Below are 26,701 nucleotides of genomic sequence, written 5' to 3'. Positions count from 1 at the left end.
TAGTTACATTTGAGCAATGAGTGGTGAGTGTGTATGGAAGAGTCTGTATTTAGAGTACCACTATGGGTATACTGCAGAGAACCCTTTCAGGCTGTGGGTGTATGCTCATACACTACAGTATAATGTTGACCTCTGTAGGTATGCTGCAGAGCACCCATCCAGACTGCCCAGTCTCTCGTTGATGAGGCCGAGTTGGCTGTGTAGGAACGTGGCTTTGTCAGAGTCAGTCATGTTCTCCAGTTCCTTCAGAACACGCTCCTTTAGACATGTGTACTTCTCACGGATAGAGTCCACATCCTGCTGTACAGACTGGGGAAAACGCACACATTTAGTCACATGCACATACCTAAACCTACATACATAGTAGTACTCCTAGTAAGGACACTCCTAGGTATATTATATCTGTGTGTGTGTGTGTGTGTGTGTGTGTGTGTGTGTGTGTGTGTGTGTGTGTGTGTGTGTGTGTGTACCTCTAGCTGTGTGATCCTCAGGCCACAGTCATGTGCTCCATCCTCTGCCAGACAGATGTGGATGTGCTGAGTAAGCCCCGCCTCTGCCACCTCCAGTCTCAGTCTGAGCGCGTGCAGCTCCATCAGGCTCTGTGATGTCACCAACACCACCTTCTTCTTAACCACTACCTTCTTCACATCCTCTTGCTTGGTCGCCAGTATCCTGGCTTCCTCCTCTGCTTTGATCTTCTCCTCATTGGCGGTCTGTTGTGCAGCTAGGGATGGAGAGATACAATGTTGGTGTCATTTACTGTATGGTACAGATACAATTGAGGTTATTGACATGCACTCAGAGTAGAGATGTATATATCTTCTCACTGTAAGCAGGTAGCTGGACCAGCAGGTGGTCATAGTGAGCCTGGGCTCCAGTGTACTGGCTCTCGATGCTGCTCTTGTCCTCGTCCTTGAACATCTCGGAGCCATGGCAACAGAGGGTGAACTCTGAGTAGTGTGTCTCCAGACTCTTCAGGATGCTGCGGTACTCCTCAGGACGCATACGGGACAGCTGAAAGGACACAATAATGAAGCTATCGTTCAAGAAAAAAATTGAATTAATAAGTATGACTAAGGGCATACTTTTTTGTAGGTTATATATTTTGTTATTACCATTTTAATGTATTTTTTTGTAATCCTAGTATAAGTAAATAGTGGGCTGTATAGCAAAGTGCAACCCTGACATTTGAGTTAGTTGTGGACTTTTAAGTAGTTACAATGAGATTATTGTGATGACAATGATAGTGGTTACCGCAGTTATTGAAGGACTTACCATGGTGATGGTGAGTGAGTTGATATGTGTGAGGTCCTGGACACAGTGCTGCCAGGAAATGAGACTCTTGATGTTGATGTAGAGCTGATTCCATACAGACAGGATGGCCTCAATGTACTGCTCATTCCTGATGGACCACACAACACAGATGGTGATTTAGTTCTCACATTGTGTGTGTGTGTGTGTGTGTTTGTGTGTGTGTGCACTGCGTGCCTGCATGTGTGTGTTCTTACTTGTTGGCCAGGTTGATGCCAAGGGGGTTGGGTGGTGGAACCAGCAGACAGACAGAGGGCACCAGCATGTCCAGTCCTCCTGGTCCTGTCACCTGCCACTTACTGCGCTGGGAATTGTCTTTCAGGATGCCCTTGTCGCCCTTCAGAATCACCTTCTATAGAGGGACAGGACATGCAGGATGTTAGACAGCAGTGTGTGTGTGCGTGCAGGCATGCATGTGTGAGAAAGAGAGAGAGAGAGAGAGAGAGAGAGAGAGAGAGAGAGAGAGAGAGAGAGAGAGAGAGAGAGAGAGAGAGAGAGAGAGAGAGAGAGAGCTTGTGTGTGTATATTCATGTCTCGGACCTGGTCTTGTTTGAAGTCACACAGGGCCTGTACCATAACAGGACTACTGCTCTTCTCCTCTTCAGGGTTACGTGGTCTGAGCCTCACTATGCTCTTGGACTTGTTGACCGAGTGCTGCACCTGCCTCTTATCCTCCATGATCTGCTCCTTCTCTTTCTGTTGGACATAGAGGTTAAGGGTCAGAGGTCAATATCCCTATCAGAGGAAAGGGGGAGCACAATTGGTATCTTCACAAATGACTTCCTATTCCACATGTAGTGAACTAGTTCTTTACCGGAGTGACTACACTCTTAGATTAATTTTTTATATATAGAACCTTAAAGGGTTCTTTAGCTGTCCCCATAGGAGAACCCTTTGAAGAACCCTTTTTGGTTGCAGGTAGAACTGTCACGCCCTGACTCAGGGGACGGTTATTTGTTGAGTCAGGGTGTGTATATTTCGTGTTGTGTTTATTTCTATGTTTAGTTTCTAGATCGTTTAGATCTATGTTGGCCAGGGTGGTTCCCAATCAGAGGCAGCTGTAGCTCGTTGTCTCTGATTGGGGACCATACTTAGGCAGCCTTTTGGCACCAGTCAGTTGTGGGATCTTGTTCCGTGTAAGGTATGTTTGTGTGTTACCTTGGACTTCACGTTTCGTTTGTTGTTTTGTCGTGTGTTAATTCGTGAAATAAATATGAATGCATATCACGCTGCGCCTTGGTCCTTCTCGTCCGTAAACGATCGTGACAGAAGATCCCACTAATCCTGGATCAAGCAGCGTGACGAGGAGAGAGGATGGACTTGGGAGGAGATGAGCGAGAGTCTGGCAAGAGGGATGGAGGCCATGATCACGAAGGAGTAGGGGGGGGGCTCACGCCGTGGACGACGAGGCAGCAGGAGGCCGCGATAGAGCGGTTCAGCCGTTTAGCAGATGAGGCCGCCAGATTAAGGGGGTCATTGGTGCAGAGGGAGCAGAAGGAAAGTGTAGAGGCACGGCGAGAGGAGCTGGTTAGGCAGCAGAAGGAGCGGGGGTTAATGAAGGAACCCAGTCCCGCTCCTCGCACCAATCGAGTGGTGCGTGTCGCCAGTCCGGTCCGGCCCGTTCCTGATTCCCGCACTAAGCCAGTGGTGGGTGTTCCCAGTATGGTTCGGCCCGTTCCTGCTCCTCGCATCAAGCCAGTGGTGCGCATCGCCAGCCCGGTCCGGCCTGTTCCTGTCCCTCGCACCCAGCCAGTGGTGCGCGTCGCCAGCCCGGCCCGGCCTGTCCCTGCTCCCCGCACCAGGCCAGTGGTGCGCGTCGCCAGTCCGGTACGGCACGTTCCTGCTCCCCGCACCAAGCCAGTGGTGCGCGTCGTCAGCCCAGTCCGGCCCGTTCCTGCTCCCCGCACCAGGCCAGTGGTGCGCGTCGCCAGTCCGGTACGGCCCGTTCCTGCTCCCCGCACCAAGCCAGGGGTGCGCGTCGTCAGCCCAGTCTGGCCCGTTCCTGCTCCCCGCACCAAGCCAGTGGTGCGTGTGTCCAGTCCGGCACGGCCCGTGCCTGTTCCACCGGTGCCTGGTCCGGCACCGGTCAGCTGCTCCACTCTGGAGCCAGAGCAATCCGCTCCACCGGGGTCCAGTCCAGCTCCGGTCAGCGGCTCCACTCCAGAGCCAGAGCAGTCCGCTCCACCGGTGCCTGATCCAGTTCCGGTCAGCGGCTCCACCCCGGAGCCAGAGCAGTTCGATCCACCGTCGTCTGGTCCAGCTCCAGTCAGCGGTTCCAGTCCAGACCCAGACGTCAGCCCCTCTCCAGGTTCGGGGTCTCCCACACCAGGGTCCAGACAGGGCGTGGTACTTCGTGGGAGGAAGGAGAGAGGAAGCAGCGCGCCAAGGTCCAGACCAGACCAGGGGCGCAACGGGGAGGTGGAGAGTAAGTGGTGGTTACACCCGGAGCCGGATCCGCCTCCGAGGCGGAATGCCCACCCGGCCCCTACCCTGTTAGGTTTATGTGGCGCAGTCGGAGTCCGCACATTTGGGGGGGGGGGGGGGGGGTACTGTCACGCCCTGACTCAGGGGACGGTTATTTGTTGAGTCAGGGTGTGTATATTTCGTGTTTATTTCTATGTTTAGTTTCTAGATCGTTTAGATCTATGTTGGCCAGGGTGGTTCCCAATCAGAGTTAGCTGTAGCTCGTTGTCTCTGATTGGGGACCATACTTAGGCAGCCTTTTGGCACCAGTCAGTTGTGGGATGTTGTTCCGTGTAAGGTATGTTTGTGTGTTACCTTGGACTTCACGTTTCGTTTGTTGTTTTGTCGTGTGTTTATTCGTGAAATAAATATGAATGCATATCACGCTGCGCCTTGGTCCTTCTCGTCCGTAAACGATCGTGACAAGAACCCTTTTGTTCCAGGAAGAACCCTTTTGTTCCATGTAGAACCCTTTTTTCCAAGAGTGTACAGTCAAAAGTAGTGCACTATATAGGGAATTGGGTGTTTGAGATATAACCTTGTACAGTATATCTGTGGTGCCTTCAAACATGTACATGTCTTACCTCCAGGCCTTTGAGTAGTTCCAGCAGGTTTTCAAGGGGCGTGTTTCTGTCACTGGTGAACTTCTTACGGATGTTCTCATGCGCCTTCTGCAGCTTACTGTACATCTCATTGGCCTCCTTGATGAAGTCGCTGTAGGCAGCATTCTCCTTCAGGTGGACATGGATACACTTGGTGATCTGGAGGAGCCAGCTCCACTGGGTCTGCAGAGTGTCCATGTAGGCCTGGAAGAAATTAAAAAAGAAGGATAGAGGGATTCAAGAATGAATAAAAGGGGGATGGAAAGGAAGATGAGAACTCATATCAAGATAACCATCACAGCTAATTAGATAGCTAGACATTGCTAGATATCATGGGCCCCAGGAAGAGTAGGTTTTGCGACTGTAACAGCTAATGGGGATCCAAATAATCAAATAGATATTCTTCTATACAGACATCTCCTAACCTCGATCTTGTCAGAGGCAGGGTGGGGGTTCTTCAAAAGGCTGTCCACTTTCAGCTTCAGTTTATTCAGGTCCTTATCCTTCTCCTCCAGGGCACTCATCAGTTTCTGACAGAGAAAACAACACAGTTTACAGACAACACAGTTAGGGCAGAACTGGAGAGACAGAATCACTGTTAGGCCCTGGGGACCCATTGGGACTGGAAGAATGATCTGTGGTTTCATTGCACAAATCTCAATGGTTAGGCAATTGGCATGATACTTTCCTAGGGTACATAATGCAAAACAGATTAACAACACATAATGATTTGCAGATACATAATACACTAGATGTGCCAGTCACGGGACTAGAGATCACCAAACATTACCAATCATCAGGAATGATGAGGAACAATTACAGCTAGTCTGCGTCCCAAGTGTCACCCAATATATTACCTACATAGTGCATTACTTTTGACCAGAGCCCTGGTCAAAAGTAGTGCACTTTATAGGTAATAGGGTGCCATTTTGGACGCAGATCCTGTATGGTCTCTATGGGAATCATCAATTAGCCTCTCCCTCTCCCACTGTGACAGTACCCCTCAGACCCTTGACCTTTAACCCTTGACGCAGTCCTTACAGAGTAGCTCTCCTGCTTCTTGGGGATGTAGAGGTCTATGTTCTTGTGCCCCCAGTCAAACACCAGCTCCTCCTCCTCTCTCTCGTTCACCCACATGATCTCTCTACTGATCGCCTCAATGATCTGCTGCATCTCCCTCAGCTGGTTGCTACGACCATGAGACATTTTCTGACAGAGCAGAAAACATAGTAAGACTCTTTAATAGTTAGGTACAATCAATAGTTACAAATCCATTGTGGCATGACTAACATAGACAGACAAATGGAAACAAACATGTTCAATACAACACAAACCTACAGAAAGATAATATATGGTACAACAACCGTATTATAGAGTAATGCAGGGGTGTGTGTGTGTGTGTTTTCCCCAGAGTTCTCTGTCACCTGCAGCATGTCCCATTCCTGATCCAGAGCGTACTGGTTGGCCTTGTCTCCTTTCTTAATCTGTAGGGAAGAACAAACAAACACTGAGAGAGAATTACACACACTCAGTCGGAATTACACACAAACACACTCCCAGAAATAGAATTAGTATGAGAGACAGTGTGAAAGTAACTGTGTCTGTGTTCGTGACAGGTGTGTGTGTGTGTGTGTGTGTGTGTGTGTGTGTGTGTGTGTGTGTGTGTATGTGTGTGTGTGTGTGTGTGTGTGTGTGTGTGTGTGTGTGTGTGTGTGTGTGTGTGTGTGTGTGTGTGTGTGTGTGTGTGTGTGTGTGTGTGTGTGCATACCCACCAGTTCAACGTTGGCCTTGTCTACCTCGGGGCTTCTCTGTATCGAGCTGTGGAACTTGCTGTGGCTTATCAGCTGCTGCTCAATGGATGCAGCGTCATCTCCCCACGGAGAGGTCTCTATCAGACGCTGGAATACAAACACATTACGATCACATTCTAACTACATCTCAAACACACTGTAACCTCACAAGCACAACACACACCTCAACCATTACACAAATACACATCTCAACCCCAACACACAGCTCAACCATAGGGAAAAGTCTCACATGCTACAACATTGCCACTAGGTGGTAATAGAGTAGTGTGAAGTATGGTAAATGCTTACCCTCTGTAAGCTTAACACTAAAAACCAACCAAGAAGTAAATATGGTATGTCAGGAATTCACCAATAGACAGGGAGTCTGAGCCACTAAGTCCAGAACATAGCCTAGCCTTCACCTTGGTTTGTGCAGAGGGGGGTGCATAATATGAGTGTGTGTGTGTGTGTGTGTGTGTGTGTATATGTGTGTGTGCAGTGTGTTTTTGTCTTTCTCTAGTCTCCACTCCTCCTAAATGAGATTGATGTCTGTCAGTGGCAGATGGACTCTGTGGAGAAGAATGCTTTCAACTTGGTACAATGCTTGACATACAGTTACACTACGTCCAGCCTCTAGCATTTCTTCTGCATGTCTGTACAAGTGACAAAGCAGGTATAACCGCCAACACAACCTGCTCTATCCTTTCTGTTCGTTCTACAGTTTGTGAAAAGCTGGCAGTGGAAGGTATTCCACTCATTCAAGGTATTCCGAGCAGCCGAGCGGAAATGGAGGAAAACTAGACTCCCTGCGGACCTGGCATCTTTTTACTCCCTCCTCTCTACATTTCCTTCATCTGTTTCTGCTGCTAAAGCCACTTTCTACCACTCTAAATTCCAAGCATCTGCCTCTAACCCTAGGAAGCTCTTTGCCACCTTCTCCTCCCTGCTGAATCCTCCTCCCCCCACCCCCCCTCCTCCCTCTCTGTGGATGACTTCGTCAACCATTTTGAAAAGAAGGTTGACGACATCCAATCCTCGTTTGTTAAGTCAAATGACACTGCTGGTCCTGCTCACACTGCCCTACCCTATGCTTTGACTTCTTTCTCCCCTCTCTCTCCAGATAAAATCTTGCGACTTGTGACGGCCGGCCGCCCAACAACCTGCCCGCTTGACCCTATCCCCTCCTCTCTTCTCCAGACCATCTCCGGTGACCTTCTCCCTTACCTCACCTCGCTCATCAACTCATCCTTGACCGCTATGTCCCTTCCGTCTTCAAGAGAGCGAGAGTTGCACCCCTTCTCAAAAAACCAACACTCGATCCCTCTGATGTCAACAACTACAAACCAGTATCCCTTCTTTCTTTTCTCTCCAAAACTCTTGAGCGTGCCGTCTTTAGCCAACTCTCTTGCTATCTCTCTCAGAATGACCTTCTTGATCCAAACCAGTCAGGTTTCAAGACTGGTCATTGAACTGAGACTGCTCTTCTCTGTGTCACGGAGGCTCTCCGCACTGCTAAAGCTAACTCTCTCTCCTCTGCTCTTGTCCTTCTAGACCTGTCTGCTGCCTTTGATACTGTGAACCATCAGATCCTCCTCTCCACCCTCTCCGAGCTGGGCATCTCCGGCGCGGCTCACTCTTGGATTGCGTCCTACCTGACCGGTCGCTCCTACCAAGTGGCGTGGCGAGAATCTGTCTCCGCACCACGTGCTCTCACCACTGGCGTCCCCCAGGGCTCAGTTTTAGGCCCTCTCCTATTCTCGCTATACACCAAGTCACTTGGCTCTGTCATATCCTCACATGGCCTCTCCTATCATTGCTACGCAGATGACACACAACTAATCTTCTCCTTTCCCCCTTCTGATAACCAGGTGGCGAATCGCATCTCTGCATGTCTGGCAGACATATCAGTGTGGATGACGGATCACCACCTCAAGCTGAACCTCGGCAAGACGGAGCTGCTCTTCCTCCCCGGGAAGGACTGCCCGTTCCATGATCTCGCCATCACGGTTGACAACTCCGTTGTGTCCTCCTCCCAGAGTGCGAAGAGCCTTGGCGTGACCCTGGACAACACCCTGTCTTTCTCCGCTAACATCAAGGCGGTGACCCGATCCTGTAGGTTCATGCTCTACAACATTCGGAGAGTACGACCCTGCCTTACACAGGAAGCGGCACAGGTCCTAATCCAGGCACTTGTCATCTCCCGTCTGGATTACTGCAACTCGCTGTTGGCTGGGCTCCCTGCCTGTGCCATTAAACCCCTACAACTCATCCACAACGCTGCAGCCCGTCTGATGTTCAACCTTCCCAAGTTCACTCACGTCACCCCGCTCCTCCGCACACTCCACTGGCTTCCAGTTGAAGCTCGCATCTGCTACAAGACCATGGTGCTTGCCTACGGAGCTGTGAGGAGAACGGCACCTCCGTACCTTCAGGCTCTGATCAGTCCCTACACCCAAACGAGGACATTGCGTTCATCCACCTCTGGCCTGCTGGCCCCCCTACCTCTGCGGAAGCACAGTTCCCGCTCAGCCCAGTCAAAACTGTTCGCTGCTCTGGCACCCCAATGGTGGAACACGCTCCCTCACGACGCCAGGACAGCGGAGTCACTCACCACCTTCCGGAGATACTTGAAACCCCACCTCTTTAAGGAATACCTGGGATAGGATAAAGTAATCCTTCTACCCCCCCCTTACCCCACCCCACCCCCGCAAAAAAATAAAATAAAAACAAACATATTGTAAAGTGGTTATCCCACTGGCTGTAAGGTGAATGCACCAATTTGTAAGTCGCTCTGGATAAGAGCGTCTGCTAAATGACGTAAATGTAAAATGTAATGTAAATGTATTCAGTAGCAGGGATGACGTACATCACATGTGGTTGTGATAACTGTACATTGCAGTAGGAGGGCTAAGGTTATTTTAAGACAATTACAGTACTGCGTGTGTTTGTGTGTGTGTGTGCCATTTCCGGTGTTTTCAGATCTAAATGAAGTTTGAGTGTCAGCGTGTTATCTGCACTAACCTCTCAGACACACACCTGCCCTTCAGGACTAACCAGTTAATGTACAGTACCAGTCAAAAGTTTGGACACACCTACTCATTCAAGGGTTTTTCTTTATTTTTTACATTATAGAATAATAATGAAGACATCAAAACTATGAAATAACACATGTGAAATCATGTAGTAACAAAAAAAGTGTTAAATAAATCAAAATATATTTTATATTTGAGATTCTTCAAACAGCCACCCTTTGCCTTGATGACAGCTTTGCACACTCTTGGCATTCTCTCAAACACCTTCACCTGGAATGCTTTTCCAACAGTCTTGAAGGAGTTCCCACATATGCTGAGCACTTGTTGGCTGCTTTTCCTTCACTCTGCCATCCGACTCATCCCAAACCATCTCAATTGGGTTGAGGTCGGGTGATTGTGGAGGCCAGGTCATCTGATGCAGCACTCCATGCTCTCCTTCTTGCTCAAATAGCCCTTACACAGCCTGGAGCTGTGTTTGGTCATTGTCCTGTTGAAAAACAAATGATAGTCCCACTAAGCCCAAACCAGATGGCGTATCGCTGCAGAATGCTGTGGTAGCCACGCTGGTAAAGTGTGTCTAAATAAATCACAGACAGTGTCACCAGCAAAGCACCCCCACACCATAACACCTCCTCCTCCATGCTTTACGGTGGGAACTACACATGCAGAGATCATCCGTTCACCCACACCGCGTCTCACAAAGACACGCCGGTTGGAACAAAAAATCTCCAATTTGGACTCATCAGACCAGGGGACAGATTTCCACCAGTCTAATGTTCCTTGGCCCAAGCAAGTCTCTTCTTCTTATTGGTGACCTTTAGTAGTGGTTTCTTTTCAGCAATTCGACCATGAAGGCCTGATTCACACAGTCTCCTCTGAACAGTTGATGTTGAGATGTGTCTGTTACTTGAACTCTGTGAAGCATTTATTTGGGCTGCAATTTCTGAGGCTGGTAACTCTAATGAACTTATCCTCTGCAACAGAGGTAACTCTGACTCTTCCCTTCCTGTGGCGGTCCTCATGAGAGCCAGTTTCATCATAGCGCTGGATGGTTTTTGCGACTGCATTTGAAGAAACTTGTAAAATGATTCTACAAAGTAAAAAATTGTAAAATAAAGAAAACCCTTGAATGCCTACTCATTCAAGGGTTTTTCTTTATTTGTGCTATTTTTTACATTGTAGAATAATAGTGAAGACATCAAAACTATGAAATAACACATATGGAATCATGTAGTAACCACAAAAGTGTTAAACAAATCAGAATATATTTTATATTTGAGATTCATCAAATAGCCACCCTTTGCCTTGATGACAGCTTTGGACTCTCTTGGCATTCTCTCAACCAGCTTCATAAGCTAGTCTAGAATAAGCTAGAATGCATTTCAACTGTCTCCTGAGTGGCGCAGTGGTCTAAGGCACTGCATCGCAGTGCTAACTGTGCCACTAGAGATCCTGGTTCAAATCCAGGCTCTGTCGCAGCCAGCCGTGACCGGGAGACTCATGGGCGGCGCACAATTGGCCCAGCGTCGTCCAGGGTAGGGGAGGGAATGGCCGGCAGGGATGTAGCTCAGTTGATAGAGCATGGTGTTTGCAACGCCAGGGTTGTGGGTTCGATTCCCACGGGGGGCCAGTATAAAAAAATATGTATTCACTAACTGTAAGTCGCTCTGGATAAGAGCGTCTGCTAAATGACTAAAATGTAATTAACAGGTGTGCCTTGTTAATTTGTGGAATTTATTTCCTTCTTAATGCGTTTGAGCCAATCAGTTGTGTTGTGACAAGGTAAAGGGGGTATACAGAAGATAGCCCTATTTGGTAAAAGACCAAGTCAATATTATGGCAAGAACAGCTCAAATAAGCAAAGAGAAACAACAGTCCATCATTACTTTAAGACATGAAGGTCAGTCAAAACTGAACATTTCAAGAACTTTGAAAGTTTCTTCAAGTGCAGTCGCAAAAACCATCAAGCGCTATGATGAAACTGGCTCTCATGAGGACCGCCACAGGAAAGGAAGACCCAGAGTTACCTCTTCTGCAGAGGATAAGTTCATTAGAGTTACCAGCCTCAGAAATTGTAGCCCAAATAAATGCTTCACAGAGTTCAAGTAACAGACACATATCAACATCAACTGTTCAGAGGAGACTGCGTGAATCAGGCCTTCATGGTCGAATTGCTGCAAAGAAACCACTACTAAAGGACACCAATAACAAGAAGAGACTTGCTTGGGCCAAGAAACATGAGCAATGGACATTAGACCGGTGGACATTTGTCCTTTGGTCTGGAGTCCAAATTGGAGATATTTGGTTCCATCCACCGTGGCTTTGTGAGACGCTGTGTGGGTGAAAGGATGATCTCTGCATGTGTATTTCACACCGTAAAGCATGGTGGAGGAGGTGTTATGGTGTGGGGGTGCTTTGCTGGTGACATTGTCTGGGATTTATTTAGAATTCAAGGCACACTTAACCAGCATGGCTACCACAGCATTCTGCAGTGATACGCCATCCCATCTGGTTTGGGCTTAGTGGGACTATCATTTGTTTTTCAACAGGACAATGACCCAACACACCTCCAGGCTGTGTAAGGGCTATTTGAACAAGAAGGAGAGTGATGGAGTGCTGCATCAGATGACCTGTCCTCCACAATCACCCGACCTCAACCCAATTGAGATGGTTTGGGATGAGTCAGACCAAAGAGTGAAGGAAAAGCAGCCAATAAGTGCTCAGCATATTTGGGAACTCCTTCAAGACTGTTTGAAAAGCATTCCAGGTGAAGCTGTTTGAGAGAATGCCAAGAGTGTGCAAAGCTGTCATCAAGGCAAAGGGTGGCTATTTGAAGAATCTCAAATATAAAATATATTTTGATTTCTTTAACACGTTTTTGGTTACTACATGATTTCATATGGGTTATTTCATAGTTTTGATGTCTTCACTATTATTCTACAATGTAGAAAATAGTAAAAATAAAGAAAAACCCTTGAATGAGTAGGTGTGTCCAAACTTTTGACTGGTACTGTATGTATGGGAGAACGGAGAGAATTCCCAAAAGTGTCAAAGGGTCAAGTGTTTCACAATGATGACTTTAAAACTATAAGAACTGGGGGTGTTTTGCAACAAGTTGTCAGAACCATTTTTGGCTCACAACTAAAAATATATCTACCGGTATGTTCAACATGTTATATGTTTATGTCCATGTACAGTATCCTATGTTGTGTAATCCTATGCAATCCTATGGAACTCATATGTATCATACGCCTTCCTACACAGGCATTACACATCTGAATGCATGCAGTTATTATGATATCTTCTGAAGGGGAACAGATGGTAGCAATAATATTATGCAATCCTATAGCATATGCCTTCCTACACAAGCATTACACATCTGTGTTGTAGGGTGTGGTTCTCCGTACCTTCTGCTGTCCAATCCAGGCCATGGCCTCGTTGAAGCTCCTCCCAGCTTCCTCCCAGGTGCCACTCCCTCTGCTCCCCTGGCTCCGCCTCTGCATGGTCCCGTTTATGGCCATGTGGACTCCCTTCAACTGGTCCCTACACATCTCCACACTATGGAGGGGGAGAGAAGGGGGAGAGGAGAGGGAGAGGAGAGGGAGAGGAGAGGAGCTGTTAAACTATTTCTGTAACTCTTCCCCTGGTCGTTGCTGTAAAATATAATTTGTTCTCAGTCAATTTACCTAGTAAAATAAAGGGTAAATAAATAATAAAATAAAGAAATAAACACCTGTGTAACCCTAACAGTGTAGAGGAAAAAGGGAAAGAGAGAGAAGTAAAAGGAAGGTATATTGTGCAGAGTAATATTAGTGATCTCTTTGTGTATCTGACCTCAAACAGTGAGAAGAAAGGGGAATAGAGAGAGACACAAGGAGAGGGATATTGGTTTATCTGTATGCAGTAGTAGTGTTCATCTCTTAGTGTATCTAACCTTCGGACCACGCTGTCATTGGGTTGTCCCATCTGTCTCAGGTCCAGAGCACATGCCTTCAGCTGCTCTATGGACACTCTGGCCATGGCCATGTAGTGATCTGCCTCCACTGTGCTGCGCCCAGAGTCGCCGCCCTGCAGGACACACAGGGAAATGTCAGACACACATTATGGCTTTGTACATTATGTCCAGTCTAGCCTCAACTTGATGTTCTGGGCTTCTCAAACGAGAATACGGTAGACTATATTCAGTCAGGTGAATCTCTCAGTTCAAGATCCAGTTAAAGACAGGACCATAATGTATAGATCATAAGGATGGAATGCATAACCTTTCTGTCCAGATAACTTCTATCTGTAGGCTAATTGACTGTTTGCACAATAGTGTACTTTAATAGTTAAAGAGTACATTCTGTGACAGGTCACGGCCAAATGAACACTTTCCCTGGGTTTGTTTTCATTGTTTGTGTGTGTTTAAAGACAATCCCTGGGTTTACTGCTGACTGTGACACACCCTCAGATGCTCTTCTTATTTTCACTTAATGCGTGACCAAATATAACAATATGCATTTCATAAATATTCTAATAAAGTGTGTACATAAAACGTATTAAACATGTCTGTAAAACCACAATGAGGACATCGACCCATCAAGCAAGTTTTCATTCATCATTGGGTACAGCGCAGGAACAAATGTCCGAGTAATCTGAAATGGTGGCATTAATTCATGTTCACATTTACAGCATAACATACATAGGCATTTCATCATTAAGGCCTTTAGGAAATAATGTCTGGAGGGTGAAAATCCAGAAACATTCTCTTTTGCTCAGAGTATTATTTATATACCCTCCCCTGTCTGATATCTTAACTTTCTCTATGCCACATGTTTTTCTTGCGCTGTACCCAATGACTTGTGAAAACTTGCTTGATGGATCGATGTCCTAATTGTGGTTTTACAGACGTGTTTAATACATTTTATGTACACACTTTATTCAAATATTTATGAAATGCACATTGTTATATTTGGTAACACTTACTTATTTTCCCTCGACTCCAACCCCATTCGATGCATTGAACGGATGTAGGTGGAGCTATGTCTACATAAGGGTGCTAATAAAAAAAAAACTCACAAAAGCTCTGACGAAGGCCTTGAGGTCGATACGTAAAGCTTGATACTATCAAGAGCAGTGTGCGGGTTTCTTCTTTTTCTCATCTTATTAAACTGTTACCATGCACCTGCGAAAAAGATAGCTCAGATGTGCGAGTGGCTTTTGAATTTTGACTTAATGCATGACCAAATCACCATACCTGTATGAACATGCTGAACATGTCAAACATGGCAGAGGCAGATGAGGCATGTCATCTCACTGGTTATGATTATTTATTTAAAAAAATACATGATTCTGATAAGACTTGGCTTGACAGGCTGAAAGTATTTAAAGCTGTTTTAAGATCTTTTGCGAACATTAAGTAAAAGGGTGGAGTTACACCTGACATAGCATATTTCACAAATGCCTCAGCCAGCCACAGACACACAGGTGTGAAGACTCATCATCAGAGTGAGTGTGTCCAGTCTAGTGACCTGTTATGGATCATCTCATTATAATAATATAATAGACCTGACATTTAAAGGGATAGTGCAAGACTTTGGCATACTTTCTGTACCGGTAGACTTCCAGTCATTGTGCTAACACTAGTTAGCTTTAGCTCGCAAAACTACCTCTGACTTCCTTCATACTGCACGTAGAGACATGAACATTATATCCATGAGTTCATCTGATTCTGGGTAACTAGGTAATTGCCTACGTTAAAAATCTTGCAGTTTCCCTTTAAGAAACCTCACAGTCATGTTCTTCTGATGATTACATTCATAGGCCTACTTGTACTAACACACCACAATTCCACTAAAGCAAGTCAGGGGTGCTTGGTTGCAGGATTTTATTTATTTATTTTTATTTCACCTTTATTTAACCAGGTAAACCAGTTGAGAACAAGTTCTCATTTACAACTGCGACCTGGCCAAGATAAAGCAAAGCAGTGCGATAAAAACAACAACACAGAGTTACATATGGGGTAAAACAAAACAAAGTCAAAAATACAACAGAAATACATTGTCACGAACGTCAGGGAGAGACCAAGGCGCAGCGTTGCAGGTGAACATATTTATATTTATTTAATGATCACACGATCAAAACAACAAACGAAAAACGTGACGTCTATGGTTTAAACACAAACCAACACGAACAAGAAACCACAAACACAAAGTGAAAGACAGACAGTTAAATATGGCTCCCAATCAGAGACAACCAGCTGACACTCGTTGCCTCTGATTGGGAGTCACTCAGGCCAACATAGAAATACAAACATAGAATACACACCCTGGCTCAACATAACAGTGTCCCCAGAGCCAGGGCGTGACAGTACCCCCCCCTAAAGGCGCGGACTCCGACCGCGCCAACTAAATACCACAGGGGAGGGACCGGGTGGGAACTCCGCCTTGGCGGCGGATCCGGCTCCGGGCCTGAACCCCACTCCCTCTCCAACCCCCCAAAGTACCCCTGGTCCGGTCTGGCCCCGCTGGCCGGAGCTGGACTGCACACTGATGGAGCGGATTGCTCTAGCTCCGGCGTAACGCATCTGACCGGTGCCGGACCAGGCACCAGTGGAACAGGCACGGGCCGTGCCGGACCGACGACGCACACCACTGGCTTGGTGTGGGGAACAGGCACGGGCCGTGCTGGACTGACGACGCACACCACTGGCTTGGTGTGGGGAGCAGGAGCGGGCCGGACAGGGCTGACGAAACGCACCACAGACTTGGTGCGGGGAGCAGGAATGGGCCGGACCGGGCTGGCGACGCGCACCACAGACTTGGTGCGGGGAGCAGGAATGGGCCGAGCTGGGCTGACGAAACGCACCACAGACTTGGTGCGGGGAGCAGGAATGGGCCGAGCCGGGCTGACGAAGCGCACCACTGACTTGGAGCGGGGAGCAGGAACGGGCCGAGCCGGGCTGACGAGACGCACCACAGACTTGGTGCGGGGAGCAGGAATGGGCCGGACTGGGCTGGCGACGCGCACCACAGACTTGGTGCGGAGAGCAGGAACGGGCCGGACAGGGCTGACGAAACGCACCACAGACTTGGTGCGGGGAGCAGGAACAGACCGGACCGTACTGAGGACACACACCACTGGCCCTACACCGGGATCTGGAACGGGCCGGACCGGACTGGTAACACACCCCAGTACCTCTCGCCGTGCCTCTCCACCTTCCATCCCCTCTTCGACCAGTGGCCCCCGTAACCTGGCGGCCTCCTCTGCCAACCCGCTGGACCGCTCTATCGCGGCCTCCTGCTGCCCCGACGTCGTGAGCCCCCCCCTAAAAATTTTCTGGGGGTCTCTCCTCCCCGTGGGCCAGGCCTCTACCGTTCTCGCCCAACTCTCGCTCCTCTGTCTCCAACTCCAGCCATTCTGCTCTTCATTAGGCTTGACCCAGTCGAAACTCTTCCTCCACTGTTCCCAAGTCCATCCACTCTGCTCTTTACAAGGCTGGACCCAGTCGAGGTTGCCACGGAGATCTGCAAGCGATTCCCCAGGCAATGGCTCCTGGACACGCTGCTTGGTCCAGTTTTGGTGGTTTCTTCTGTCACGAACGTCAGGGAGAGACCAAGGCGCAGCGTTGCAGGTGAACATATTTATATTTATTTAATGATCACACGATCAAAACAACAAACGAAAAACGTGACGTCTATGGTTTAAACACAAACCAACACGAACAAGAAACCACAAACACAAAGTGAAAGACAGACAGTTAAATATGGCTCCCAATCAGAGACAACCAGCTGACACTCGTTGCCTCTGATTGGGAGTCACTCAGGCCAACATAGAAATACAAACATAGAATACACACCCTGGCTCAACATAACAGTGTCCCCAGAGCCAGGGCGTGACATACATATAATATACAGTGTGCAAATTTAGCAAGTTATGGAGGTAAGGCAATAAAATAGGCTATAGTGCAAAATAATTACAATTAGTATTAACACTGGAATGATAGATGTGCAAGAGATGATGTGCAAATAGAGATACTGGGGTACAAATGAGCAAAATAAATAACAATATAGGGATGAGGTAGTTGGGCGGGCTAATTTCAGATGGGCTGTGTACAGGTGCAGTGATCGGTAAGGTGCTCTGACAACTGATGCTTAAAGTTAGTGAGGGAGATAAGTGTCTCCAGCTTCAGAGATTTTTGCAATTTGTTCCAGTCATTGGCAGCAGAGAACTGGAAGGAATTGCGGCCAAAGGAGGTGTTGGCTTTGGGGATGACCAGTGAGATATACCCGCTGGAGCGCAGACTACGGGTGGGTGTTGCTATGGTGACCAATGAGCTAAGATAAGGCGGGGATTTGCCTAGCAGTGATTTATAGATGGCCTGGAGCCAGTGGGTTTGGCGACGAATATGTAGTGAGGACCAGCCAACAAGAGCGTACAGGTCACAGTGGTGGGTATTATATGGGGCTTTGGAGACAAAACGGATGGCACTGTGATAGACAACATCCAATTTGCTGAGTAGAGTGTTGGAGGCTATATTGTAAATGACATCGCCGAAGTCAAGGATCGGTAGGATAGTCAGTTTTACGAGGGCATGTTTGGCAGCATGAGTGAAGGAGGCTTTGTTGCGAAATAGGAAACCGATTCTAGATTTAACTTTGGATTGGAGATTCTTAATGTGAGTCTGGAAGGAGAGTTTACAGTCTAACCAGACACCTAGATATTTGTAGTTGTCCACATACTCTAGGTCAGACCCGTCGAGAGTAGTGATTCTAGTCGGGTGGGCGGGTGCAAGCAGCGTTCGGTTGAAGAGCATGCATTTAGTTTTACTAGTGTTTAAGAGCAGTTGGAGGCTACTGAAGGAGTGTTGTATGGAATTGAAGCTCGTTTGGAGGTTTGTTAACACAGTGTCCAATGAAGGGCCAGATGTATACAAAATGGTGTCGTCTGCGTAGAGGTGGATCTGAGAGTCACCAGCAGCAAGAGCGACGTCATTGATATACACAGAGAAAAGAGTCGGCCCAAGAATTGAACCCTGTGGCACCCCCATAGAGACTGCCATAGGTCCAGACAACAGGCCCTCCGATTTGACACATTGAACTCTATCTGAGAAGTAGTTGGTGAACCAGGCGAGGCAGAAAGATTAGTATAGTAATCTCAGCTTTCATACCTCACAGTCTACAGGTACAGTACATGTCTTAGTCAGAGTGTCTGATTACATCAGTGGCAGTCAGTGCCGCTTAAGAGGAGGGAGGACGATTGTTTTTTCATGAGCATGGCCTTATTTCTATTACAGCATATTGGATGACTCATTCATATTCCATTCGCCCAGTAACAGCGACAGGTTTAGGCTACTACATGATACTGACATTTTCCCTATACCCATCATGAGGTTGCTACAACCTAGCCTATGTAGGTGCACACAGGTCGAGAGACAAATTTGAAGTGACAGATATGGGTATAATAAGGGTGTAATTATTAGTCCAACAGTTGCAAACAAGAGTTTCTATTGGACAAATTCAGGTATGTTTATCCCCTTTTTGTTCCATTTGCTTCCGTTTAAGAAACGTTTTTCAACAGAATCGGCGGAATGAATACACCCCTGATCACACTTAAACACATGTTGTATTCCTTCTTGCATCTATGCGCTCTCCTCCTCTCACCTCTTCCCTTCGCTTGTGGACTTCAATGCACAACACATCAGCTGCATGTGACCAGGTGAAAAAACCTTTCTAAGCCAAACCGCTACATCAAGCCTACATCGTTGTCACCATATTAGCTAAAGTAAAGTCATAGTCAGCATAGCTATTAGAACTAACGTGTTAGTAAACCTGCTACAATCATCCAGTAACGTTACAGTGTACCTTCAGTAAGCAGTTACACCGCCGGGCCCCGTGGCAATAAATTAGTAATACCATAAGCTTACCTTGACTTGGAAGAATTCCAGTGTTGTGTTGGAAAGCCATAGCCAGCTAGCTATGGCTCTGTTTGAGCAGGTTGTTTCAGTAGGCTAAACTAGCTATCTGCATTTGCTAGCTAAGTATTTGAAACTGAAAGTGAAATAAAAAAATCTCTCTATTTCTCTCTTGCTTCTCCTTAATTTTGGAAGAAATTAATTTGTTAAAAACTGTTCAACTATTGTCTTTCACTCTCTTTGAGTCAACTACTCACCACATTTTACACACTGCAGTGCTAGCTAGCTGTAGCTTATGCTTCCAGTACTAGATTCATTCTCTGATCCTTTGATTGGGTGGACATATTCAGTTCATGCTGCAAGAGCTCTGATAGGCTGGAGGACGTCCTCCGGAAATTGTCATAATTACTGTGTAAGCCTATGGAAGGGGGTGAGAACCATGAGCTTCCTAGGTTTTGTATTGAAGTCAATGTACCCAGAGGAGGACGGAAGCTAGCTGTCCTACGGCTACACCATGGTGCTAACCTACAGAGTGCTGTTGAGGCTACTGTAGACCTTCATTGCAAAACAGTGTGTTTTAATCAATTATTTGGTGACGTGATTATATTTAGTATAGTGTTATCTAAAAAGGACCACTTTTTTAATGTTTCACTATTTTATTTTATGAAATTCATTGAGGAGGATGGTCCTCCCCTTCCTCCTCTGAGGAGCCTCCACTGGATTACATGTACTGTTGCCAGACATGAGACTAACTTTATTTAGACTAACATCATGACCAAAGCCAGTATCTCAAAGCAGACAGGACATAAAGGCAGTACAGAATTAAATAGAACACTGTTGTGATATATCTATGGTAGGTAGTGACTTACAGCCTGTAGGTAGTGTTCTGCTTTCCTCAGATAGTCCTGACACTGGCCCTGAAGGATGTAGGCCTTCTGGTGGAGGCCACTGAGGGGGAACTGTCTGTAGGAGACATGGAGGGGAGGGTTATAATCAACATCTTACTGTAATCCAACAGGTCAATGTTAGGGTACCAGGCCATGAAGAGTTCACATTCAACAGGCTTCCACCAAATCTATCAAAGAAGATTTTGCAAACAAGTTGTGTGGTTGGGTTGCGTTATAGGCTACCTGAGGCCTAGGGCCTGCATGTAACAGGGGTTAGCCTGGAGCCGTTTAAGTCAGAGGTAGACGCATTTAAAATATAGCCGTTTCTGTTGCATTCTCAGATACTTGTCCCCTGCATTGAGTTTTTAAGTGTTTTTAAAACAAAAACATTGTTAACTGTTACTTTTTATCTTCGCATTTAAAGTAGTTTCATGAATATCATCATTGTTATCAGTATATCTGTCAACATCATAAATAATATAAACATCATTATCCTCATCATTATCATAATCATCTTCATCATCAAACAACATTTTAGTCAGCATCATCATCATTATCCCCATCATCATCAATTACATTTTCTGCTATGTACATCAATGATCCCAAAGGTTTACTGTAATGAGTTATTATCTTAGTGCAGCAATTAGCAAGTCTTTAGTTATCTGAGGATGCTGGGGATAATGATGATGATGCTGACTAAAATGTTGTTGTTGTTGCCCTAGTTGAATGGAGCATGAGTGCAGGGATAGGCAAAGGGGAAATGTGAGTCAAGATAAGTGTCACATTTCTCCTGTGCCATTTGCAACACAACAACACAGAGGCTGCCTAGGTGGTCGTCTCCTTGCTATAGTATAGAGGTCATGGTTACAGTTGAATATGTCTGCCTTTACACAGGCAGCCCAATTCTGATCTTTATTTCACTAATTGGTCTTTTGACCAATCAGATCAGCCTTGAAAAAGATGTGAAAAGATCTGATGTGATTGTCAAAAAAGACCAATTAGTGGAATAAAATATCAGAATTGGGGTGCCTGTGTAAAGGCAGACATATTCAACTGTAACCATGACCTCTATACTATAGCAAGGAGACGACCACCTAGGTCCGCTAAAACCATTGACAACTACTTGGTTTTATTATCATCACCTCTTGAAGAGCATAGTCAGAAACACATTACTGATTATTCCACATTTAGCTCTATCTTTAGAGCTATACAGCAAGTAACTGCATGTTTTTTATGATCATAGCCCATTAACTAGCCATATTGCTGTGATCTGTTATTAGCTTGCTAGCCAATTTGACGTGCAATATTTATGCATTAGTTCTAACATTATATGACATGTATATTTCTCTCAAGGGTGAAAAGTCAGTCCACAGGACTTAAAATGTACAAATTCAACAACCATGTCTCTGTCACTAACAAATACAGTCATGGGTGGTAACTCTACAATTCTCTCGAAAAGGCAAGACACACTGGGAAATGATATTGGAGCCGTGGCTTGGTGGGGGCGTGGCTTTCAATTCATTGTTTATGGCCACCTGTGAGTGGAAGAGTTGTACCAGTTTAAGTGCTCTATGGTTATGTTAATTGAAGTTTGAGCATGTCTGCTGCCAGTTCTGAAGTCTTTGTAAATGCTTACATAAGAGCATGTCGCATTAAAGACTTGTAAATATTATTGAAATGTCCTTAATCCAACACAAGCAACCTTGTCAAGAGATACAGACCTACAGTGTCTTCAGAAAGTATTCATACCCCATGACTTATTCCACATTTTGTTGTGTTACAGCCTGAATTCAAAATTGATTAAATATATTTTTGTCTCACCCATCTACACACAATACCCCATAATGACAAAGTGAAAACGTGTTTAAAAAAAATGTTTGCTAATTTATTGAAAATGAAGTACAGAAATATCAAATTTACATAAGCATTCACACCCCTGAGTCAATACATGTTAGAATTACCTGGCAGCGATTACAGCTGTGAGTCTTTCTCTAAGAGCTTTGCACACCTGGATTGTACAATATTTGCACATTATTATTTGTAAAATTATTCAAGCTCTGTCAAGTTGATCATTGCTAGACAGACATTTTCAGGTCTTGCCATAGATTTGCAAGCAGATTTAAGTCAAAACTGTATCTAGGCCACTCAGGAACATTCAGTGTTGTCTTGGTAAGCAACTCCAGTGTATATTTGACCTTGTGCTTTAGGTAATTGTCCTTCTGAAAGGTGAATTTGTCTCCCAGTGTCTGTTGGAAAGCAGACAACCAGGTTTTCCTCCAGGATTTTGCCTGTGCTTAGCTCTATTCTGTTTATTTTTATCCTAAAAAAAACTCCCTAGTCCTTACTGATGACAAGCATACCCATAACATGATGCAGCCACCACCATGCTTGAAAATATGAAGAGTGGTATTTAGTGATGTGTTGTATTGGATTTGCTCCCAACATAACGCTTTGTATTCAGGACTAAAGTTAATTTCTTTGTCACATCTTTTGCACTTTTGCTTTAGTGCCTTATTGCAAACAGGATGCATGTTTTGGAAAAAAAATATTCTGTACAGACTTCCTTCTTTTCACTCTGTCATTTAGGTTAGTATTGTGGAGTAACTACAATGTTGTTGATCCATCCTCAGTTTTCTCCTTTCACAGCCATTAAAATCTGTAACTGTTTTAAAGTCAGAATTGGCCTCGTGGTGAAATCCCTGAGCGGTTTCCTTCCTCTCCGGCAACTGAGTTAGGAAGGACACCTGTATCTTTGTAGGGACTGGGTGTATTAATACACCATTCAAAGTGTAATTAATAACTTCACCATGCTCAAAGGGATATTCAATGTCTGCTTTAAAAAAAATTACATCTACCAATAGGTGCCCTTCTTTGCGAGGCATTGGAAAACCTCCCTGGTTTTTGTGGTTGAATCTGTGTTTGAAATTCACTGCTCGACTGAGGGACCTTACAGATAATTGTAGGTGTGGGGTACAGAGATGAGGTAGTCATTCCAAAATCATGTTAAACTGTCACATCTACTCTTGCTCATCCCCTCCGGCATGCGACATTTCCGGAATACTAACCACCAGTCCTGGGATTTATCATTACGCACACATGGCATCCATCATTACGCGCACCTGCAGATCATTATGATTCACACCTGGACTCCATTACCTTCCTCATTACCTCCCCTTTATATGTCCCTCCTATTGTCCCTCTCTTACGTTTAGTCCTCAGTCGATATTGTTCCTGTGTTTATGCTATATCGTCACTGTTACACTGTCTCGTTTGTTGTTTTATTAAACGTTTCACCTACTTCTCGACTCACAGCATCATTGTTACAGAATACCGACTCAAACCATGGAAGCAGCAGGAAATTCGAATATCTCTCAGACGGTCGATGAACAGGGTTATCTTCTACGTCAACACCATGACCAGCTGGCACAACTGGGATCGGTTATGGAGGTTCTTCGCAGTGTGTAACGTCTCAAACACACCCAGGAGGCATTGTCTTCATCCAGTGGAGGATCCTCTACAACCAGTCGAGCCAGCACATCAGCCCATTCAGCAACCCGCTCAGGTAAGCGATGCCCATTTATTCCACCCCGATAAATATGACGGTACACCATCAAAATGCCGTGGCTTCCTACTTCAATGCTCTCTCTATTTTTCCTCCCTGCATTGACTACAGAGGACTCAACGAAATCACCTCAAAGTATTGGTACCCTCTCCCATTGGTGCCATCGAGCAGCTCCGCGGGTCCTGGTTCTTTACCAAACTGGACCTGCGGAGTGCATACAATCTCATCCGCATCCGGGAGAGGGATGAGTGAAAGACGGCATTTAGCATGATGTCTGGTCACCACGAGTACTTGGTAATGCCATATGGCTTAGCCAATGCTCCATCAGTGTTCCAGGCATTCGTTAACGAGGTGTTCAGGGACATGCTCGGCCGCCAGGTGGTCGTGTATATCGATGACATCCTGATCTACTCGGCTACCTTGGAGGATCACATTCACGTTCGAGCAGTCCTGGAACGCCTTCTCGCCAACCACCTGTTCGTCAAGGATGAGAAGTGCCAATTTCACCAGAGGACAGTGTCCTTCTTAGGCTACTAAATCAGTCCACAGGGTGTGAAGATGGACGACAAGAAGGTAGATGCAGTCAGGTCATGGCCAGTTCCAACCACCTTAAAGGGGTTACAACGGTTTTTGGGGTTTGCCAACCTCTACCGCCGCTTCATCAGGAACTTCAGCTCTGTCGCCGCTCCTCTCACCTCTCTCCTTAAAGAAGGGCCCCGTAGGTTGGTGTGGAACCCAGCAGCCGACGAGGCCTTCTTTCTACTCAAAGAACGTTTCACCTCCGCCTCAGTGCTCAAACACCCAGATCCCACGACATCCTTTGTGTGTGGACGCTTCAGATGTAGGCGTAGGGGCAGTTCTGTCTCAACGACAGGGTAACCCACAGAAGTTGTCCCCATGTGCATTTTACTCTAAGAAACTGTTTCCTGCAGAGAGGAATTACGATGTCTGTGATCGTGAGCTGCTGGCGATGAAGTTGGCATTAGAGGAATGGAGACACTGGCTGGAGGGCGCCAAGGAACCTTTCATAATTCTCACAGCCATCGGAATCTGGAGTACATACGGACAGCGAGGAGGCTGAGTCTGCGCCAAGCAAGGTGGGCCTTTTTCTTCACAAGGTTTGACTTCACGCTGACCTATCGCCCAGGTTCTAAGAACACCAAGGCCGACGCTCTGTCCCGGCTCTACGATTCGGGGGAGGGTCCTGTCCAGAATGCGCCCATAAAAATATATATTTTTATGAAGTTCTGTAATTTGTATTAAGTTGTTTAAGTTCTGTTAAAAATAATAATAATTGCATAACACCACTGGTGTAAACTACATTCACTTCCTAGTGTTAAAAATACTATTTGAGGTGGTATTGCATAACCCTAAAAGTGTTCATTACCTAACACTGAAAAAGTGTAACGTGTCAGCTCTAAGCACAGTTTAAATTTAATACTGAAAAGTGTGGACCATATACAATGGCCCAGTGTTAAATGTAAAACTGTCAGTGTTGATTTAACATTGGATAATTTGCTGTGTGGTTCATTTTCTGTAATTTTTTGGGGTTGTCAAAGTTTAGGACAGCAGGTCGTTATTCTTGGAAACAAAGACCTCTCAATGCTGCCTAATAAATTATTAACTGGGTCGGCACACACCGAGATAATACTATTTGCCCCTGCCATAGCTTAGGCTATATATGACAACGACACAGGCCTATAATTATCCCCCCGACTAAATCAAGACCTTGACATAAAAAAAAATCATGAAATTGATGGAAATTGTTAGATGACAGTTATATAGTGCATTGCATTTATCTTCAGTGGCCTAGTTAAAATGTATACGGGCAAGTGAAAGCATTTGTTTAACACAGTAGCCTACAGCACAATGAATGGCCTTTTGAAAAAAGAACATCATTCTTACCCCTGTCCTCCCCCACCACCTCCCATGGAAGTCTTTGAGTAGCTGTAAGTATTTTCGTCCATGTACTCCTGTCCGTATCCATTACCACCGTGCACTTCGCTCCGGGCATACTGTCCAGTTCCCCCACTCAGGTCGGGCCTGGACCCGGCACTGCTGCTGACATGAAGCCCCCTCTGGGACCCGTATAGACTCATCTCCGGAACCCAAAAGTTATAAAACTCAGCTGGAGAAAAATGGTGGGCAAGGTTGTAATCCTGGCTGCATTGCGCAAAAGCTGTGTGAAGCAGTTGGTGGTCCCTCTCACACCTGTCTGTCCCTAGGCAGCGCAGACTGGATCTGCAAGACGGAAAAGTATCGGTTTTGGCAAAACAAGACAGACCACACCTTCATCAACCTACTTGCCTGGGGGGGGGGGGGGGGGGGTGTGCGTGTGTGTGCTTATGTTCCTGTGTTTTCTGTGGGAGGGTAGGCTAATGTCTCAGTGTGTCAGTCTGTTGTTGAAGATCAAGCTGAAGAAGTCTTGACACTGAAATTTTTACTGTTTCTTTCCAACAGATCACTATTGATGGAACGAATGCAGTAAGAGACTTTCAGATAAATCCCCCTGGCTAATAAACATATTGAAGGCGATCCAAAATTGGTAATCTTTAAAAAAAGTTATGCATGTTGCACACACTTGTGACAGTTAATCTCTAATGAGATATTAATTACAACATTCATTGCAATAGCATTCATTACAGTATTCATTATAATCGTTTTTGGTAACACTTAACTTGATGCCCAGAATCATAACACCTTATGACACAGTGATAACTATGTCATAACTGCTGACATAACTTGTCATAACCTGTAATAATACAGTCATAACACTGTCTTGACACATACACTACCAGTCAAAAGTTTGGACACACCCACTCATTCAAGGGTTTTTCTTTATTTTGTAACCCACAAAACCTACCACACAAGGCAAAACATTCCATTACACCATAGCCTACATGTCAACAGTATGTTTATGTTTGTTTTTATATTTTTTATTACCATATTAAAGTATCATTGTAATTGTGCACACATTGAAGTTCAGACATGAACCTACCTCAGTGCTCTGTTGTTGATGACTGGAATGAATGTAGGAGCAGATTTCAGGAGCAGGACAACACCACCTCTTTATGACTGATGACTGATATAAGGGCATGTATTTGATAGGCCTATCTGGCTTATATGATTATGATGGTCATAATGCTTCTTCACAGTGTCATA

The 26,701-nt window shown here is 45.8% G+C and overlaps 1 protein-coding gene across 1 annotated transcript in view; it reads right to left on the bottom strand.

Moving 5' to 3' along the window:
• The window catches only part of LOC311149251 (desmoplakin-B-like), a 42,429-nt gene extending 16,670 nt beyond the window's left edge, over positions 1-25,759 (bottom strand). Inside the window, exons 1-15 of the mRNA XM_084186354.1 lie at positions 25,445-25,759; positions 19,960-20,053; positions 13,133-13,266; positions 12,606-12,756; positions 6,149-6,274; positions 5,801-5,860; positions 5,418-5,585; positions 4,802-4,906; positions 4,359-4,580; positions 1,852-2,007; positions 1,509-1,663; positions 1,276-1,402; positions 828-1,014; positions 471-724; positions 131-309 (exon numbers count right to left, since the gene is read on the bottom strand). Coding sequence (XP_084042480.1) covers positions 131-309; positions 471-724; positions 828-1,014; positions 1,276-1,402; positions 1,509-1,663; positions 1,852-2,007; positions 4,359-4,580; positions 4,802-4,906; positions 5,418-5,585; positions 5,801-5,860; positions 6,149-6,274; positions 12,606-12,756; positions 13,133-13,266; positions 19,960-20,053; positions 25,445-25,638 — 2,312 coding nt within the window. The 5' untranslated portion in view covers positions 25,639-25,759. The remainder of the gene's footprint in view (positions 1-130; positions 310-470; positions 725-827; positions 1,015-1,275; positions 1,403-1,508; positions 1,664-1,851; positions 2,008-4,358; positions 4,581-4,801; positions 4,907-5,417; positions 5,586-5,800; positions 5,861-6,148; positions 6,275-12,605; positions 12,757-13,132; positions 13,267-19,959; positions 20,054-25,444) is intronic.
• Positions 25,760-26,701: the final 942 nt, after the last annotated feature.

The sequence above is a fragment of the Coregonus lavaretus genome (assembly GCF_964263955.1).
Source record: "Coregonus lavaretus genome assembly, chromosome: 21".
Classification (NCBI taxonomy): Eukaryota; Metazoa; Chordata; class Actinopteri; order Salmoniformes; family Salmonidae; genus Coregonus; species Coregonus lavaretus.
This window is presented reverse-complemented; position numbering and strand designations above follow the sequence as displayed.